Here is a 20,121-nt window from a genome sequence, read left to right on the forward strand (position 1 = left end):
CTTCTCGGTTAAAGAGGATGACGTGAGGCGGTGGAAGGCAAAAAAAAAAAAAAAAAAGAGAGAGAGAGACACCTACTTTGAATTCATACAAGGCTGAGTCAGACATTAAAAAGGATGGGGCCACGTGAGTGCAGGGGAGAGGCAATGGATCTTGCTACCGATCACACAAAATGCTGCCAGAGTTTTGAATTATTTAGGAGCAGTGTATTTTCCTTCTCGCCTTATCTATCTTATTCATCCCTCTTTCTCTCACCCTTTCAAATATCCCATAGGGACCCCTCCCACTCTTCCTCCTTAGTCCACAGATCATTAGCAATGAGCATGGTACCAGATTGGAGCTCTTCAAAGAGAGGGAGGATCTCAAGGCCCTTTGATCCCTTACTTGGCCTCCTTGGTCAAGGGGAAAACAGCTTAGACTCTCCTGGCTTTAATACACCCCTTCTATCACATTCCACCATAATGTGCACACTAAAGTGTTTTTTTTTTTTTTTTTGCTGTTGTTTGCATTGTGACAAGAAGCAGACTCTGAACTCCCCATCCCCCAACACAACCTCATGACCATCTGTCCAGCTACCAAACATTCCTTTTGCACTTTGTGAAATTCTTCTTATCTAATGTTTACCTTCACATTACCAAAGAGACACTCTGCTAAAGGCCTACCGACAGATCGAAGGACGCGTCCTCCCTCGAACTGTGTTGTACTTTATGTTGAGATAGCTCTCACAGCTCTGCACTTCAGAGAAACCCTGAGCTCAAGGCCAAAGGAAAATGGCCAGCACTGACCCATAAGCACCCTCTGTCTAAAGAGGTGACGGACAGACAAAGAGCTCATGCAGAAGCTCATGAATACTAATTAGCTGGTATTGTGCTGTCCCCTTATATAAATTGCTGCTTGGGACAAACACTGAATATTAACGAGGGGAGCGGAAGGAAGCTCAAATCAGGAGCTCGGCTCCTCGAGGTTTGGATTGTTCTCTCAAGACTGACAGGCCATTGTGAGGGAGGAGAGCAAAACACTACATCATTAATTCCAGTCGGTATCAGTAACACTCTCAAATGGAAGCCAATATAAGTGGAATCATTGCTTGCAGGAAGTGAATGCTGAACGACATGCTTGACTATTACTGCATGATTAACACATGACTTAATGTGATGGTGACTGACCGTGTATAGATGCCGTTCTTGCGGCAAAAGGAGTTTTTCACTGAGAGGCGTCTGTTGTTCAGCTCCAGGGCCGGGAAGCGTCCATCATCCAGGCGCACCATCTCTCCGTGGGTCAGAGGCAGCGCTGTGCAGTTGGAGTGGTTGCCTGGACAGGGGTATGAGGACGACACTGTGTGGGTCATGGAATAAAATGAGTGGTTTGTGATCCTCCATTAGATATAGATTTCAGCTGTTCAGTGTTAAAAGATGAAATAACAGAAACAAGTTTCAAATCACATTTATGGCCTGAAGTTAGCTTCAGTTAAATTAAGTTTTCTTAAAATGAAAAGCAAACAAACACAAAAAAAAAGCTAAATACAGTACAGATATCTTATTACTCAAAGCTACTGCTGCAGCAGAACATGATCAGTCACTCAGGCCGACTGTCCAGTCCAGGCCTCTAGTAAAACAAACTGTGTCCAGTAAGACAGGCCAGCTTCGTGGCTGAGAGAATTGAGTAGGGGTCAGAGGGCCTAAAAAGTCCTCTTTGTACCGCCACACAAAACGTCCTTGTCCGTACTGGTCTAGACAAGCTCTGTTTACTGACCCAAGTAACCCTGGGACCAAGATAAATGCTGACTAAGCTAAAAAGTTAGAAATAGAGACAGAGGCTTGATCTGACCCTAACTCCTACTCTTTACCCCCAAATCTCTGTCATTCCCTTCTTACCACTCTGTAGATTGCAACTCTGAGCTGCTGGGTGGCCTGACACCAGCTTAAAAAACTAAATATCAACAGCAAGTCTACTAATATTGAATAACATCAATTACTTTATGTTTTTGGATTTGAAGACAGAGAGCTTCTAGTAGCAGTAATGTCACATCGGATAATTCACAATCATGAAAATTGGCTTCTTGATGTAGCTGTGTGAGAGCCACTAGTGCTGTAGTTATATAATTACACTCAGGCTGACTAATGACCTGAGCATTAAACCACTGCCAAGCCATTAATCCCAGTATTGATCCTTACTGCAGTTAAACATGAACATTAATGTTTATTCATCTGCCTTTTTCACTGGTAACCTTTAGTTTCATCCTTTGCCTGTCAACTAAAACAATGTAAGAGAACCTAGGTAATTTGTCTAATTGTGGAAGTCTTCACACTCCCATTTAATAAAACAGAGTATGTGCAATTGTTACAATGCTACTCTCAGCAGAGCTGTCCAGGAGGAAGACAAATTCTAGTCGATTGCTTAAGTTGCACTGACAGCAAGAGGAACTGAGACACTAGCAATGAGTTTAGCAGACAGCTGTGTTTCCTACCTGAATCGGCCTTTTTTGTGTATTTTTTACTCTGGCCCCGGATGATGAGGATGAAAACAAGGAGCAGGATGAAGATGAGGCCCACCAGAGCAATCACAACGAGGAACCACCACTCCTCATAGAACGGAGAAACCTTCTGGGCTGAAAACACAACAAACAATATTAATACTAAAACCTACATCAAATACTGCATGTATGCTATAATTATTATTTTAAATGCAATTAACCTGATATGGAAGGGGAGGGGATGCTTGGGGACCCATAGCCGTAGTCGTTGACAGCAATTACTCGGAAGTCATAGGTGATTCCTTCTCTTAGCATGTCCAGGTTGAGTGTGTAGGATGTCACTTCTTTAGGAATATCTTTGATAAGGATATCCCACAATCCTTCATCTACAGGCAAGATGGGAAAGATGTTAATGTGTTGACAGCTAAAGCCATAGTAATCATGGAGGAACAACTCATGCGAAGAATTCATGCACTGTTTGTTTATGCAGCTCACCAGACGGTCTGGCCTCAATGACATATCGTGTAATTGGGGCACGCCCTTGATCACCACTTGTCCAGTGCAGTGTGAGGGCAGTGCCATAACGAGATATGAAGGGTTCTCCAGGAGGGCCAGGAGCTCCTTGAACAAAAAAAAAGAGAAAGGATAGTCAGAGAAACTGGCATGCTGTCAATAAGACACTCAAAATGATTGTATATATGATATTATTGACCCGACCATCAGACAAAGCATTAACCCATCACAGAATTAGACAGTCCCACCTTCACCAGGTCCAGTAGTGATGTTGGCCTCCACCTCAGGACCATAAGTGAGCGTTTTGGCCCGGATGCGGAAATTATAGGTGACACCGTCAGCCAGATCTTTAATCTTCATCCACAGTGGAGCACTTCCCTTCACATCTACTGTCACTACCTTACTGACACCTGGAGTGCGAGGAGAGGAGTCTGTACAGGAAACACTAAGACTCTAGCTGCTGCTTTCTACAAGCGACACATAGCCAAGCTTTGCTCATATGAACAGAGACACACTGGGACACACAGACACTTTCACCAATACGAAGAGTTAGAAGACCAGACAGACACAACAGGGAATTGCACATTGTTGCATATTTAAAGGAGGCTTCTTCGAGAAGTCCAAATGGGAAGACATACCAGGACATTTTTTATAACCAACTATTCCCTCGCTTTGTTGCTCTGTTTTGCTATGGGACCATTAGTGAATGGCCAACAGACCACAGCAGCCTCAGCATTCCACCTCTGCTCCCAATTACTTGACAATCTGATCCAGGCAACTACACCTAGCCAGCTATTAGCCATGTTTTTCATTGTGAGAGAGAAATAGGTGCAAAGTCTAACCAGAGACATATGCTATCAGCCATGCCATATTACTGCAGGGTCTAAACTCATCTTTAACAGATTAGAGCATGAGCTTAAGCAGCATGAGTTAAAACTGAATATGGTAACGAGGCTAGAGGCTGTAAATCACTGAGAAATCCAGCTGAGGAATGTTAAAGACATGGAGTTATTAGGCTCGAGGCAAAGTTTCTCACCATCGACTGGGGTGCAGGGTTCATAAACTAGGCGGTAGCCTTCAATGATGCCGTTGGCCTGCTTGGGCTCTCCCCAGGAAACATTGACCGAAGTAGTGGTCAGCTCGCTGAAGTGGATGAAGCTCGGAGCACTGGGTGCTTTAGGTAAAGAAAGAGGTAAAGAGGTGATTTTTCATTTGGATCTCTTCACAGCTCTGAGACAAAAGACAACGTAATCTGGACACTCAGCAGCAAGGTTGCAAATGGGCATGATGCCCGAGAATATATCTTAGGAAGAATGTAAAAACCAAAATACATACAATAATAATAATATTAATACTAAAACATTTAAATATATTTACAATTATGTCTCTAACGTAATCTTTCTTGTTTGGTATAAGTGAGTCACATTGGTAATCTAGACTTACTCTGGTTAAGTACTCTAGTAAAGTACTAGTAAAGTACTCTTGCAGCTTATTTAGTTTTAGATGCATTACGTTGGCAACAAAATAATTATTGGAACAATATGATCCACAAAAAGCTGTGATAGTCTATAGAAGTGAAGGGAAGGTGATTTAACGTAACAAAATGCTAAATGACAAAAAACAGGAGAGTATTATTATTATTAGAAGATAAAAGGTGATTAAATGTCATTGTTCATTATCAGAGCATGAAAAATGAAATGTTTTTGTGTATAAAAACAGTTCCCATGGTGTACAGCTCAGATCATTACAAAAAAGAAAAAGAAAACATCCTGTATGACTGTCGAGCAAATGAGTCACCAGAAAGCGAACTCAAAGCAGACACAAGAGTGTCCACAATCATTGTGACCTTGAACAAGAGCTGTGAGAATTCCGCCTTCTGACCCAACCCAGATCCAGCTAAGTGTCTGGATTTAGCCACAATCCTGCATAAAATTCTCAAAAGCTTGTGTTGGCACACTTCCCAGTTTCATGTGGTGCAGGGAGTCAAAATTCCTGCCTGTGTTTTTAAGTTCTCAGCACTTTGTACCCCTCGCCAATGTCATAACCTTCAAGGGGGTGGAAAAGACAAGAGAAATTTATACAGAGCTATACTGTGCTAAAACCACAAAGAAGGGACTTTTCATAGCTGGTAAACACAGACGTTATTGTGCTGCTGCGACCAGAAAGCTAATCTATATGTGTCCCCCGCACTTTGCATTCATTGCTCCTCTGCTGTCATTAGGCTTCCACCCTCCTGGCTAAGAGGAGGTGCCAAGATGACTGTGATCTCTTCTACAATATCACATAGAATTAAACTCTTCAGAAAAAATGTCCTATTTGTTGGTGAATAAGATGAGCAAGTCTTGTATTGTGTTTTTTAAGGGTTGTAGTATATCAAGGGGGAGGACTAGCCTTGAGACGCTACTCTGCAGAAGCACTTGAGAACCACAAAAAAGGAGCTTGAATAATGTGGAGTATCATAAGAAGAGTCAGAGGAAAGGCAGAGATGCATTAGAAATACAAAACCGAGGACTATGATTTGCAACGTGGTGTTGGAGAAGATAGTAGCAACGAGACAAACGTCACTGGTCCTCGAACAGCTGTAATCTCTCTATCCACATCTGGATTTAGGGTATCTCACCTGCTTGCTGAGTGCGCCCTCTGGTGGGAAGGGAGCGGGGCCCATCCCCTGCAGCATTAAAGGCTGCTACACTAATCATGTAGGTGGTGTAGCCTGTCAGGTTTTTAAGCTTCACCCCAAGTTCCGGCAAGAACAAAGTACGCAGACGCTCCGTCTCATTCTGGAGCTGAAACTCCCAGAAATAGATCTATAAACAGAATAGAAGAGTTCAGGATGCAGGATTTATAGTTTTTTCAATAGAAATATAAAAATAAAAAAAACGGCATGATGTAAGTTGTGGTAACACAGAAAAACACATTATTATTACTGTTACCTTATAACCCTGTATGTCTCCATTCTGGGCATCCAGAGGAGGAGGGTCCCATGTGACATCTAGCTGTGTGGCTGTCGAGGACTGGATCACCACACTTTGTGGAGGGGCTGTTGGGACTAGAATGAAACAAAGTGTGAATAACAAATACAACACTGATATTATCTTGTATCATATATGCCAAATGAATTGTTAAATGTGTACAATTAAAGGTGAGCACTCTAACACACATGCTGCACAGTGAGAAAAGAAACATACCCGCCTCTCCAACAAATACTTCCTGTGGTGCACTGCTAGGACCCTCCCCCACAGCGTTATAAACACTGAGACGGATCTCGTAGCGTTTGTGTTTACTCAAATCTGCAAGGAGAGAACCCATAGCAGCATTATAATAGAACAGTTATGATAAAAGAACAAAAATAAGTTACTCCAGGGAGGCACGCAGTCATAGTGTTGCCTGTGGCAAGACAATATCACACAAAAAGTAAGAAAACTGATGAAAAGATAGGGTTGTTGTTGTTGGGGATCCGGGGAAGATGTGTCAGTGATTAAAAAGGAAGAAAACACACTGAAATGATGACAGGGCAGCTTGGAGAGACTAAAGTCATATACACATCATAAGAATCAGCAGTGGCCCCTCAGAGATTACAGCTGAGTGGGAGGATGTTGCAACGTGTGGTTGCAGTGAATTATTATACAGATGGCATATTTTGTGAAATAACAGATGACATGCAAACAGATGGAGAAAGATGACATAAAGGAAGACATAATACTTACTATCTAGTTCATATTGGGTGAGTGATGATTCACTCAAGTTCCTGACACTGTACGGAGCTGGAGTTTGGAAAGAGTATGGGCAAGGTAGGGGAAACAAAGATGGGTCACAGATTCAGAAAATAGTGTCAGTGTTAGCAAAGCCTTAGTATTCAAGTAGTAGTTGATGGTTAAGCAGGAAAAAAAACTAAACTCACCAGTGAGATCAGCCCAATTGGCAGAGGGGCTGTTAACGGTGCGAACAGTGAAGCTGCGCAGCCTATCATAGTGCAACTCCCGGTACCTGACCCTGAATCCTAACAAGACTCCATTTATGTGATCCTCAGAAGGAGGCTACAAGGAGCAGAGGTCAGATCAACAAATATTCAACACAATCACCACTTCAGGTCAACTTTCCTTTCTTCAATTCACAAATTACAGTTTCAAAAACGTCACCAACCTACCTGCCAACGGACCAGCACAGATGTGGTGGTGTGAGGTGTAACAGACAGAATTGTTGGGGCTTTGTCTGGTGCTAGAGAAGAAACAAAGAAAAAGAAAAAAAAAATGGTTTCAGCAAACCAACGCAGCCGTGGAGGGTGAGAGATGATTCAAACACTATGGTAGGGAATAGCTTGAGAGCAAACACACGCAGTGTTGACGTTAAGCATTCATTGTGAAAATCCACAGTCAAAACACTGACATAAAGGCATGTTCATGGGAAAGTGTTCTTGTACAACGCCACAGAAAATCAACAATCACTCACGACTGTTTGATCCGTGTCTACACAGAGAAGTCACAGGTGCTTACCATCTTGTAGTGTAGTGATGGCCTCACTCTCCTGACTATATTCACTGTCTCCAATGTCATTGGTTGCTTTTACACGAAACTGATAGGAAGTGAAGGGCTTTAACCTTTAAAGAGAGGAAAACAGTTCACATGTTGTGCACAGTGTGCACAGTATGTTGCAGGGCATGCAGGTGTACTGCATCATTTACCTGTCCACTATGTAGGAGTGTGTCTCGTGGCTGACTGATGCAGAGTGAACAGTCCAGTTACTGTCTGGCAGCTCTCTGTATTGGACTGTATAATAACGAACTGGGGATAGGCCATCGCTGCCTGGTTCCCATGACAACAGCACTCTGCGAGCCTGGACTTCTTCTTGAGGCACTATGGGATGGCTCGTGGGTTGAGGTCGGGCTAAAGGGCAAATATACACACACACGCGCGCGGTCACGGACGCGCTCTCAAACTTAAGGGATAGCGCTGAATAATTTATAAAATTTTACATTTAGCTGAAACACTTACCTCTCTTTTCTGTTGTAACAACCAACGCCTCAGTAGCTTCACCCCAACCTTTACGTGTTTGAGCAGTGAGCCGGAATACATAGACCATTTCGGGTTTCAGTCCAGACGCTGTGTACTGCCGAGCACTGGGGCTCAGTACATCTACGGTAGCAGCATTGCTATTCGAAGAGTTTCTTCTGTAGGTGATCTGATAGGCTACGAAGACAAACTCCAATCAATAGAGGGTCTTGCATAAAAAACGAGCTGCACTGCAGAATTGGTACTATATAGCAAAGTTTTAAAGAATTTTCTGTTCTTGGACCAGCACACAGAGCTTAAAGCTGGTCATATCTTGCATTGCTCTCTGTATTTGTGCTGTAAATTCTAGTCTCCTCATTAATCTCTATTATTTTATTTCTGTCTTCCATTTATTACTCCTTAAAGGTCCTATTCATGTGTCTCTTTTTACATTACTTTATGTTTCTTCTATACCTGTGTGTTATTTATGGCAATTTAAATTATCTTGTTGTTGCTATACGCTGCTACACTCACTCACTTTGCCTTCCTTGCATTTCAGAATTATATATAAGATTATGAATAACAGTCTGTATATTACTCACCCAGGATAATACCGTTTGGCTGTGCAGGAGGTTGCCAGATAAGCCTGACAGAGGTTGTCCTGACTTCTGGGAAGAGGATGCCGACTGGGGGGCCTGGCACTATCACACATTCAATCACCAAAATGATAATATGAGCACATACATAAGACCGTTATGTTTGTGACACAACTGATCAGTGGATACAGTTTTTATCAGCGGAACACTACTTTAAACAAGTGATAATATTAATAATAAAAATATTACTCTTCAAAATGCATTAGTGGTAGAAGTACACAGTAAGTTTAAATACTTGCCTAAAAAGTAATATAAGTACAGAGAAAAACACATGTAGATCTGTTTACCATCGTCCAGGGTTCTCTCTAGAATGGATGGTGAGCTGCTCCTCCCGTCTCCAACACGTGTAAAGGCGAGGACCTGGATCTCGTACAGGACATACTTTCCCAAACCGCTTAGCTGGACACTGTGGGTGGTGTTGCCCTCCACTGTCCAGAAGTTGGGGTCTGCGTCTGAATCCTTCTCTTTATACACAACCTTAAGTACAAAGGAAATGTTAAACAGTTAGTTATTAACACAAGGGTGTTTTAATAATAATAATAATATTAATAATAAAGATGAACCGTCATACATTTCCATTACATTACGTATGAATGTTATTGAGCTCTCTAGAGTGACCTTATAGCCAAGGATGAGTCCATTGCGGTCAGCTTCTGGGACCTCCCCCCATCGCACCAGGATGCTGCTGGATGTGGTGGCAAACGCTGACACATTTGTGGGGCCGCTGGAGGGCACTGCAGCAGGAGGCAAAGGGAAATAATGTGAGCACTTGAAGCATATCTGTGTGATTTGTGTTGACCTATTTACACATATTTCCCGACTCACCAGACTCCCGAGTCCTTCCATGGACAGGCTGGCTCCAAGGTCCGGAGCCAATACCGTTGATGGCCTGAACTCTGACCTCATACTCCATCCACTCTTCCAGGTCCTCAATAGTGAACTCCCTTTCCAGGCGGTCCATGATGACATGGGAAAGAACTCCCCCTTTAGATCCGGCTTTGGCGTACTGGACACGATAACCAACGAGATCTGGATTCCCATTGTACTCCCACTCTGGAAGAGGCTGTAAGAAGTTTTTTGTTTCTTTTTATTCACAGAGTTCAAGTTAAATTAAAATGAAAGACATAACTGAGTGCATAATAAAGCATTAAGCCATGAGAAGCTGTACTTTACTCTCCTTTTACAACAGCTAAAATACTTAGCTGTTGCGTAATAATACTGTCAGAAACGACCAAGGAGAGAGTTTAAACGCTCTCAGCAGGTTTCAATAAAATGTGGTAACACTCATTGCATGGAAATAATGGTAGTGATTTTATTAAGCAATCTGTTTGGTAAAATATTAAAATATAATTCTAATACTGAAATGATAAGTCATTTTAAATACTTCTTGAAAAGGAAATAAAACATGAATGCCATATAATACATCAGTGCAGATCGCTGTGATTAGCATGTTATGTGACCATAATAACATAAACATGCACTGGGGCTTATTTCTATGAAAGCATTTATGTTCTGGAAATTAATGTGGCCTTGACTAAGACATCCATACCACAGCAATAAAGTGGACCACAAACTTTTAACACAGTTTAACACCCAGCTTTTGAAAAGCACCACAATCATTGACCTGTGTCATTAATTTTGTAGAGCTATATATATCCCAAAGCCGACACTCCCCTGCTGTTAAATACCGGTAACATACACCTTTTTAAATCCTGCAAGAGCTGCAGGGGTATCACTCCTCTGTCTCTCAAATTCTGGCATTGCTCAGGCACTGGCGCAGTGATAATAATGGACAGATGTAGCAAACAATCCATTGGCCAAATGCTGACGCAGAAAGCAGCAATAACCAAGGACAGAGTGCATGAAGCTTTCCAACACTCTATCAGTGCCATTATCTATATTCATCACATAACAGCTCCAACAGTACAAGAGCAGATTTACAAAAGCAGATAAAGGACATAGAAAGTATGCTAAATTGGAAATTGAGGTTTTGTGCACAACTATATTACTCACTGCTTCTGAATCAATTAATTTAAAAGCAACTAAGAGACAGTCAACATTTAATGTCAAACATTTTGATATAGGAAAAATTGGATTCTTGTAATATTAATGGCCAAATAAAAAAGCCTGAATCAGATGTTTAAAAGCTTATCTTTACAATGTTACACCCCATGGGCCTTTTGCCAGTTCAGTCTTGCCAACAACAAAACAAACAACCACTCCCACCATCACCACCACAAAAGAAAAAAACTAAAATTGGTTTTAAATAGCTTTTATGCACTCATATGTGCATACAAAGGCATAAAAAAAACAGCATACAATTCCAATAGTCTAAAACGGAACAACCTAGACATCCAGACATTTTTTAATCTAATCATACATCTAGAAGAACTCAACTAACTTCACACTGATTCAAAGGTTCATTGCACCAATGCTCAAAAAGCTGTGACAACTTACCACCCAGCGCAGCCAAAGGCTGGTCTCACTGGCTGTGCGTAGGGTGACATTTGCAGGAGAGATGTCTGGAGGGGCCTGCAGGGTCTGGATTTTCCTGGAGGGCTGACTGGGTGGACTGGTGCCCACAATATTTACCTGACGCATTCGGAACCTGGGGCAAAGAAAACCAACTGATGGTGGATAAATCATCTCAGGGTGGTAGTTTAATCATGATGTGCTATAGTGGCAGAGGATATGATCTATCTGTGGACTGCACACTGTAGCATATTCAGTAACGTACATTATGAATCTGTGTTTGTGAGTGTGTGTGTTCACCTGTAGAAGGTATAAGGGTTCAGATCCACCACTTCCAGTGATCTAGCATCAGGTTCATTAGCGAGCTCATGAACCATCAACCACTCTTCATTTTCTCCTATTATACCAATCTAAAACGCATAAAGACAAATAATATGATTGGAAACTAAAGTGAAATATGTTCACTAATATTTAAAACATCAAATATCATGTTCACATGTACACTGGAGATCAAAATTAGAAAACAACTACCAATTCCTGAAATATTAAGGTCGCTGCTTAGTGCTATTTGAAATGATCTAAACAGGAGTAAAACAGCAGTACTTTCAGGATATTTCAGTAGTTACATATATTCTGAAGCACAGTATAAAAAACGAGATGTTTGAAAAAGAACACTGATCAAAATTAGAGAACACTTTCAGATACCTCCCAGTTATTTGTGTTCATTTAGCACCTGGTGCTAATTTCCAAATCCTATTTAACTGGCCAAACCTTCCAGTTTTCACTGACTTTGCAACATGGTGGGTCGTCCTAAAGTGACTGAAACCCTGCAGCAGCAGGTTGTCCAGTAAATTCTGTAAAATCTGTAATTTCCAGAACATTGCATCTTTACAACGTCTCAAAATCACACAAGTCCCCCAAGAAGGCTGGTCGCCCTCAAAAGACAAATGCAAGAGAGGACAGGATGATACGGAGAATGTCAATGGGCTATCGGTTCAACACTGCAGCTGGAATTGCTCGCCAGATCAGTGCTGAGCATGGAAAGGATCTGTCTCATCATACAGTGTCTCGACATTTAAGAGCATTTGGACTTAAAGCCCACCCTGCAGTGACCAAACCTCTCATTAGCAGACAGAATCAAAAGGCTAGACTAACCTTTGCTGAGGAGAATTGGTGAAAAGTTCACTTTAGTGATGAAAGCAAGTTTAATTTTTTGGGGTTTGATGGGAAACTTTATGTTTGGCGTCAAACTGAACCCAAAGTTTGCAAAGTAGTCAGGTAATGGTGGATGCTGAGTAGGTGTCGTGGTTTGGAGAATGTTTTCTGCAGCAGGAGTCGGGGCTCTACATGGCAGAGTGAATGCAAATGTTTATCAGAACCTTCTTCAACCACATGCAGTTCCTTCTCTGCATTCACCTTCAGTCAATAATTTGAATGCAGGACACAGTCAAACAGGTAAAGCAGTTGCTTGAAAGTGAAAACACTGAAATAGTGAAATGACCAGGCCAGAGTCCTGATCCAAACCTAATAGAAAACCTCTGGAAAATCATTGGCAACATAGGCATGTCCAAGAAACCCAGTGTGAGAGCAGTGTGAGAGAAGTCATTCAAAGTAAGGGCTTGTACACCTCCTGCTACTGACTGTTGTAACCTTCAGAAAATGTAGTTGTAATTTAAAAAAAGATAAGTGTTTTTTTGTTTGTTTTTTTAATTGTTCTCTAATTTTGATCTCCAGTGTATATAAAGCATCTTACCTGAGCTTCAACCTGCCAACGGGAAATAGATGTCTTGCCATCATAACCAGGTTTGAACTGCAGAGTGACAGAGCGAGGGCCGATATTGGAGATGGCTAAATTGGTGGGAGGACCAGGCAACTCTGTGGAAGGGAAAGAAAAATTAAGATCAAATCATCACAGCTGTTATAGATCTGTTTAAATTATTAAAGTATATATTAAGTTAAGTTATAATTTCTAAGTCAAACAGATAATATGCTCATATGATCACTGACCAGGTGGTACACCAGAAGAGATGGTGGAAGCGGAGAGCTGGCCCTGGCCTTTGGATGTCATGGCTGCTACCTGTATCGTGTACGTGGTGAGGGCAGTGAGTCCCGTCACCTTGTATTCCTGAGTCAGGTTGGGTAAATAATGGGTCACTCGAGTATTGGTCCTATTGAACTCCTCCCAGGAGATACGATAGCCTGGAAGACGTAATAAATTATAAATAGTGCTCCATAATTTTTACAGCAAACACAGCTTGGAAATACATGAGCTGTGTGAAGCAGAGAAGACGTGTTAAACGTTACACAGTTGTCTCCTAATGGTTACCTGTGAGGATGCCGTTTTTCTCCTGTGGCTCCTTCCAGCTCACTTTTAGTGAGGTGTCCAATATGTCAGTGAAACTAAGGTGTCCCACGGCACCAGGGGCTATAAAGATAATAAAAACAGGCAGTAAAGAAACAGAACAACAGCCTGGCTAGTAATTATCTACAAATATTTCACAATATCCTGGATGAGGACACTTACTATCCTCATGTGTGCGTAGGCGCTGAGGTGGGCTGCGGGGTCCGTCTCCTGGCGTAGTGAAGCACAACACTGATATGTAGTATTCTGTGAACTTCTTAAGGCCGGAGATGTAACCGACATGAACACTGTCCTGGAAGTTTGGACGCACCATAACCGCAGTGACCTCATTTGCACGACCCGGTTCCCATGCCAGCAGCTGTAAACGTCATGCGACGGGGACATGATTTAAATGTCTACAGTACATTATCAAGAAATCCTGACATAATTATAGCATCAGTATCTCTTTTTTTAATTTTTATTAACATGACCTTTCAAATTAAAACTGTTAAGTCAAGTTTGTGATTTAAAGATACAATTATGCTTTCTGTACAATCCGTCTCACAGTGTTACGACCAGCTCACCGTCTGAGATGAGTGAGCTCTTCTGCCTCTGACCACTAGAGAGCACCAGTTGACAGAGAGGGGTTGCTCACCTTATATCCCTGGTTGATACCATTGATAAACTGTGGGCTTGGGGCGCTCCAGGTAAAACGCACAGTGGTGGAGTTGACAGCCTCAGCTTGTACATTTCCTGGTGGCACAGTGGGCACTGATCCAGAGGAAGGAACAAAAAAAACAAAACAAGAAAGAGGGTGAAAGAAGAGGAGAGGTGGAGGTAAAGGCACACAGACAGAGAGAGGAGAGAAAGGGAATATTGATGAGATAGGTACAGAAAATTTACAACAAGCCCTTTCAGACCACTTTCATTTAGAGCGTGAGAATAAGGCTGAAGCATTTTTTTTTTTTACTTTTGGCTCATTTAGGGAGGTAAGAACACGCCAATCAAAACAGGTGTGAGAGTGCTTGCCTCGGGCGGCTTCCAGGTGAACCCTGCAGCGGTTTGTTTGAAGTGAGCATGCCATTCTGATGTAACACCGGAAAACAGTTGGTGAGCCACACATTAATGAAGCTGATTGGCCAGTATTGGTCCTCATGTCTCTGTACTATTCTCTTTGAAGGTATTTAAATGCACATCATGAGTGACGGAAACATCCAATTAATGAGAGCTGAGTTAAACAACACGAATGCCTTGTTCACTGTCGTTATTCACTGACAGTGACTTGGATGATGAAATTATTATTTAATTTTTGCATGGGAAGTGAGATGGAAATAAAATGGCGATGTTTGCCATACTTTCGAAGGTTTCACAGTGTTGCTATTTAAACACCACCATGCTGTTTCTCACATTGTTGCTTGTGCAACAGACTCCGATTTGGCCCCTGATTATTAAGTGAGTGACTGATCAGGCAACAAACAAACTACGGCGAAGTTTCCAAGGTTTTAACAATAATATATCTGTCTGATAGAATCCATCATTTCTGAAGCATTTGAAGTATCTGTAATCATCCAGCCGAATGAAGCCGTCTTTTTATACACTCACACACACCTGCAGAGTGCTCAAATTATAAATGAAGCAGAAGAAACAATATACAATAATACTGAGAAGGATTTAAAGATGAAGTAGCAAGAAAAGACCAGATAAAGCAACAGAAAACAGAAACAAATAAATAATATGAGCAACTTCTTCAAAGCAACTGCAACACAAGTATACTAATGGAGAAATGGAAATTTCTGCTGATTCACCCTCTCTAATAATTGTATGAGTTGAGAAACAGAATAAGAGGTAGAAACACACCCAATTTTCTTATGAGACCTTCTGAGAATATTTAGTAAGTCTGGCATAAGGAATCTCTGTTCGTGGAGTGGATTTAACATGACAGGGATTCTGAGATATGTGACTATGTTAAGCCTTTCAAAGCTTTATATACAACTTAAGGAATTTAAATTCGAACTGGAAGCCAGCACAGCATATCTAAACCAGGAGCGATATCCTCTTCCTTGTGTTTGTTAAAGTCTAGGAGCAGCATTTTAAACTCACTGTAATCTATGAATTGAATTTTTAGGAAAGTCAGTAAAGACAGCATTACTTAATCTTCCTCTAATAAAAACATGGATTAACCTTTCATTAAGCTGACACATTAGCTATAGCCGACTTCGGCTATATTTACTGATAAAAAGTCAGCGTGTTAATGTGCACTTTCAAAGGTGAAATCACACAGTAAAATCGTACTTTTTCAACCTCGGTTTGTTCTGAGGAATATTTGATGCGTAAAATAATCCAAGATTTGGCACGGTATACTTTACTTTCATCCTCAGATTTTGAAAAGACAGGGATTTTAATAGGCAAAGAACATGAGGTGTTGGAATCAGTGAGCGTGACAGAAATATGTAGCTGTATGACACTAGGGAAAGTTCACAACATGTGTTCTAATTATATTACTCAACATGTACAATGGAAAAAGAAGTCAGCCAAGACAGTTTCCTCTGGCAACAATAAAATGTATGTCACAAGTCTGATGCACATCATCACTTGGTATTTAATTTATGTGCAGAATCAATAAAATCTGTGCTCAAAGTGGCAGGCAGGCGGCTCCAGGTGGTCAATATGAACTTTTTTTTTTGTGTCAAGTTCTTCACCTAAAAATAAAAAAGTCTGCTAAATCTGACAGATTTAAAATGATCAATGCAAACATTAAAACCACAGTGAAAGTGTGTATAGATTTTTAAGGCTCTGATGAATATGTATAGAATTTCACGTCTGCAACCCATTCGTTTTTCAAAAGCAATTTGAGAGCACTGCAGAACTCTGAGAGACTGAGAAATAACTGCATAAAACCTCGCCGAAACAAAACAAAAGCAGTGCTGCGAAGCAACCGGCACTTGCATGCTTGTGCCTTTTTAAAAAAATTAAGTCTAACACCAGATTTGAAACAGAAGGAAGGTGTTTGTTGCCCTTACAATGTGTGCAAATCAAAAAAAATAATGATGTGGACAAAAGATGGTTGTTCAAATCTTAATTTGATCATTAAAAACAGGGTATTGGAATAGTCAAGTCAAGTCAAGTGTCATGCTGCATGATTAGCATTAACCAAGGAGCCACCATGACTTAGGTGGGGAGGTAGGAAGGAAAGAAAATCTGCATGTGGTGTAAGTCCCGGGTATTTGCCCTCACCTCCTTGCAGTGTCCATTCTGTGACTTTGTGGCTGAACGTGCCTCTGCCTGCTCCATTATAGGCAGCCACTTCAATCTCATAGTTGGTCCAGATGATGAGGTCCTCCAGAAGCAGACTGGTCTGATCTGGGGTGGTGATATTTTTCATCTGACAATCTACTGGAAGCCCAGACAGACAGTACCTGACAGCAGATGGAATAATTGGTAGACAGACCAAGAGACAGACAGACGGAGACCACACAGACAGACAATATATAAATGTATTAGAACACAGATCCTCTGAAAGGGGAGGGAGGGTACTAATGGAAGAGAAGCCATGCAGAACAGTTATAAAATGGTTACAAAAGAGAGGTGAGAACAGATGAATAGAGGGGAAGGTATTTAATTGGCACCAATTATTCTATTGCGCAGTGAGTGAGAATGAAGCGAAATAAAGAGGAAGAAAAGGAGCTGACATAACAGTTATTATCACATCTGAATAGCGCTGGCCCAGAGAGGCACCTATCCCTGAGAAGAAATTAGGCAGGCTGTCACGGTCTTCTTACCTGATGATGTAGCCCTGGAGTGGACCATTCTGATGGCTCTCCGGGGGTGGCTGCCATTGGATCATGATGGACTGATTGGTACGGCCACTTGCGATGACTGTCTGAGGGGGGGCACTGGGAGGCTCTTCAGGGAGAGTTATTCTGCAGCAGAAAGGAAAGAACGTTGAAACTATGCCTTAATCATTGTGTGTTTCTGCATATTTCTTTCCTATTTCATCATAGATATCAAATCATAATAAAGCCCACTGTTTTTTTTGGATCACCATAAGGCAGAGTTGGGTTTTGTCTTTGTCCAAAACACATTCTCTATATGACTGTCCGCAGAGGGACATCTTGCTGTGACATGACAAGGATCAAAGGGGCCTTGGTGAAAATGGAGCAGCATAAGATGAGACAGTGTGAGCGAGAGAATGATATAAAAGAACAAGAAAGAGGGATTCAAGCAGACTTTTCCCTCAAGTCAATTTGAGATGACATCTTGATTTCTTCCCAGAGCACAGGAGCACTGCTCTGGAGGAGATAAAGCAGTGTGTTTAGGATCAAAGAGGTGTGCCGGAGAGATGCCTCAGAAAAGCCCTGCACTCACACGGATGCTCAGTCACCCTCCTGCGGTGCACTCTTGTCTGGGCACATTCACACAGGAATTCAACTCTGTGAATGAGTGTGAGGTGCAAAAGGTGCATGATGGGTAGTGATGGCTTTCACTTTGAGGGAGTTCATTGCTGCAGGTATGAAAGCAGCAAATTAGGTGTGTTGATGTGGACAAGGTCAAATAGTACTGTGTGAATTGTGACGGGCTAAGAGTGTGTGTGTATCAGTGTGTGTGGGTTGTGCCTGTGTGATTATGATGATTTTGTCTGGCTAGTCAAGAGAATTCACTTGAGATTTGAGTCTGTGTAAAGCTCTGCCTCTTGCAAGCCGCTCTGTATTTTACTCATGACGTACGGCAAAGAGAGTTAATAGGAGGGAGAGAAATGAAGCTAGGTCAGTGCACCCATCAAGTCTTCACAAAGCACAATTTCAGCTCATTCACAGTTTTATCTTGAAATGGCCCATCCTGAAGCCGGCTCATCTCTTACACCCACAGGCATGAACTCCAAAAAGAGGACTTATTGGAAATATTCACAGGATTTTTCTATTGAACTGCCAAAACAAGGGGGAAGAACGAGTTGTTCCAGAGCTGTGAAAGCCCACGAAGAGCAACTCTGTTCTCACACGCTGTGTACACATTGAGTTACACAGCAACATTGTTAATATTCAGTAGATGTGGAACAGGAGTACCCACCGGTCAGTCTCTTTGCTGAACTGGCCCCTACCCACGTCATTGACGGCGCACAAGCGGAACTGGTAGGAGCGCGCTGGGATGAGGCCACCAACAGTAACCCCGGTGGACTCTGGCTCAATGTTGGCCAGCAGCACTGTCCAAGGGGCATCTGAGATGGAGAAGATGAACACATAGACAGAGCTGTAGGCAATAACAAGTGAATAGTAAATGACCTTGTGAGAGCATTAGCATTCTTGAGAAAAACCTCTTCAGCACTTGCAAACAAATTTAAATTCGACATTATTCCTGACTATTATCGCACACCATTGTTTCATTTTCAGTATTAATATTGCAGCTTCTGATACAAAACAAGTAATTTATTTTGTATACACTCCCTCTAAATATCAGATTGAAATTCAATTATCCAAAAAACACAGATCCCATCTGCATCCTTAGATTCATTTTCCTCTTAATGAGTTGCCATCTTCTCAGTTAGCCTGTGCTTGTGAGAGAAATGGTCGAACGATTTACTCTGCATGGGTGAAAGCATTCGCGCTTCTTGGATTTTATTAAGCAAAAGGAAGATATGAGCATTGGACACTGGTTTGATTGCCTTGTTCATTCACAAAAAAGCACAAAGAGTCAATTCGGTTTTAGTGACCATAGAAGGTAAACGACCATGCAACTGCCAATTTTGACGACACAGTAAATGAAGGAATCCAGGCAGTGAAAAGTGGCACCATTGCTTTTAAAACACTCCTAATGGTGATGGGAGAAACTTCTAGACCACTTACTGTTTTCTGAGACTTCCAAGATGTATCGGATGAGGGGGCTGTTGCCATCAAAAGCCTGGGCCCATGTCAAGTTGATGGCCCTCTTCTCTGTGATACTCAGAACTGCTACTGGGTTTTCTGGCGCATGGGGCAGTTGCCTGTATGTGTGTATGTGTGAGTGTGAGAGAGATGGACAAAAGTGATAAAGAGAAACAGAATCAGACAACAGAGGCAGCAAATAACAGAATTAAACTGCCAAACCGAGACGCTTGCATTATAAATATTACAGGGGCTTGATGTATTACACAGAGAGAAGTGATAAACTATGGGAGTGTAGAAAACATCCATCCATTATGTCCCAGTCAGGTGTAAATATGATAAAACATACAGACAGCAAGATAAAACAGGGGAGACATGAGGCAAATATGCAGACCTGACTCTGAGGTGGGCACTGCGGGAGTCATTGCCACCCACTGAGGTCACCCTGCAGGTGTATGTTCCAATGTCGCCCGACCATGTCTGGGAGATGTGCAGGGTCCCGTCAGGATCCAGCCGCAGGCGGGGTGACGTGTTCACATCAATCACTGAGCCACTCTTCTCCCATACATATCTGAAGGTATAGATGTGTATTTGGAAGTTTAGTACACACATATATTGCGTACACCCACACATTAATATTCTGTATCTGGAAGTGTTGTGACAGTAAATCTGTTGGCTTGGGCCAGCTAGCAGCAAAACACAGAAGGCACTGACACCACTGTAAAGCTTTGTGCGATCTGGAGTGATTTGAATCTGAAAACCATCTTTCTCATCACGCGCACTGTGCTGATCCTCTGCTCTGTGCATTCCTCTCCTGTCACGTAC

At 41.9% G+C, this 20,121-nt stretch overlaps 1 protein-coding gene across 1 annotated transcript in view; it reads right to left on the reverse strand.

Annotated features, from left to right (window-relative positions):
• sdk2a (sidekick cell adhesion molecule 2a) overlaps positions 1 to 20,121 on the reverse strand; it is a 77,867-nt gene that overhangs the window by 3,210 nt on the left and 54,536 nt on the right. The window contains exons 13-43 of the mRNA XM_026363182.1: positions 19,691 to 19,867; positions 19,279 to 19,415; positions 18,506 to 18,653; positions 17,221 to 17,361; positions 16,676 to 16,857; positions 14,097 to 14,212; positions 13,625 to 13,820; positions 13,427 to 13,525; positions 13,108 to 13,299; positions 12,854 to 12,975; positions 11,401 to 11,510; positions 11,086 to 11,236; positions 9,454 to 9,691; positions 9,247 to 9,362; positions 8,916 to 9,105; positions 8,575 to 8,673; positions 7,976 to 8,170; positions 7,666 to 7,867; positions 7,478 to 7,581; positions 7,132 to 7,202; positions 6,886 to 7,021; positions 6,692 to 6,748; positions 6,173 to 6,274; positions 5,918 to 6,033; positions 5,605 to 5,791; positions 4,021 to 4,158; positions 3,233 to 3,394; positions 2,967 to 3,092; positions 2,693 to 2,857; positions 2,466 to 2,606; positions 1,165 to 1,309 (exon numbers count right to left, since the gene is read on the reverse strand). Of these exons, the coding sequence (XP_026218967.1) occupies positions 1,165 to 1,309; positions 2,466 to 2,606; positions 2,693 to 2,857; positions 2,967 to 3,092; positions 3,233 to 3,394; positions 4,021 to 4,158; positions 5,605 to 5,791; positions 5,918 to 6,033; positions 6,173 to 6,274; positions 6,692 to 6,748; positions 6,886 to 7,021; positions 7,132 to 7,202; positions 7,478 to 7,581; positions 7,666 to 7,867; positions 7,976 to 8,170; positions 8,575 to 8,673; positions 8,916 to 9,105; positions 9,247 to 9,362; positions 9,454 to 9,691; positions 11,086 to 11,236; positions 11,401 to 11,510; positions 12,854 to 12,975; positions 13,108 to 13,299; positions 13,427 to 13,525; positions 13,625 to 13,820; positions 14,097 to 14,212; positions 16,676 to 16,857; positions 17,221 to 17,361; positions 18,506 to 18,653; positions 19,279 to 19,415; positions 19,691 to 19,867 (4,461 nt within the window). The remainder of the gene's footprint in view (positions 1 to 1,164; positions 1,310 to 2,465; positions 2,607 to 2,692; positions 2,858 to 2,966; positions 3,093 to 3,232; positions 3,395 to 4,020; positions 4,159 to 5,604; positions 5,792 to 5,917; positions 6,034 to 6,172; positions 6,275 to 6,691; positions 6,749 to 6,885; positions 7,022 to 7,131; positions 7,203 to 7,477; positions 7,582 to 7,665; positions 7,868 to 7,975; positions 8,171 to 8,574; positions 8,674 to 8,915; positions 9,106 to 9,246; positions 9,363 to 9,453; positions 9,692 to 11,085; positions 11,237 to 11,400; positions 11,511 to 12,853; positions 12,976 to 13,107; positions 13,300 to 13,426; positions 13,526 to 13,624; positions 13,821 to 14,096; positions 14,213 to 16,675; positions 16,858 to 17,220; positions 17,362 to 18,505; positions 18,654 to 19,278; positions 19,416 to 19,690; positions 19,868 to 20,121) is intronic.

The sequence above is a fragment of the Anabas testudineus genome, chromosome 8 (genome assembly GCF_900324465.2).
Source record: "Anabas testudineus chromosome 8, fAnaTes1.2, whole genome shotgun sequence".
NCBI lineage: Eukaryota > Metazoa > Chordata > Actinopteri > Anabantiformes > Anabantidae > Anabas > Anabas testudineus.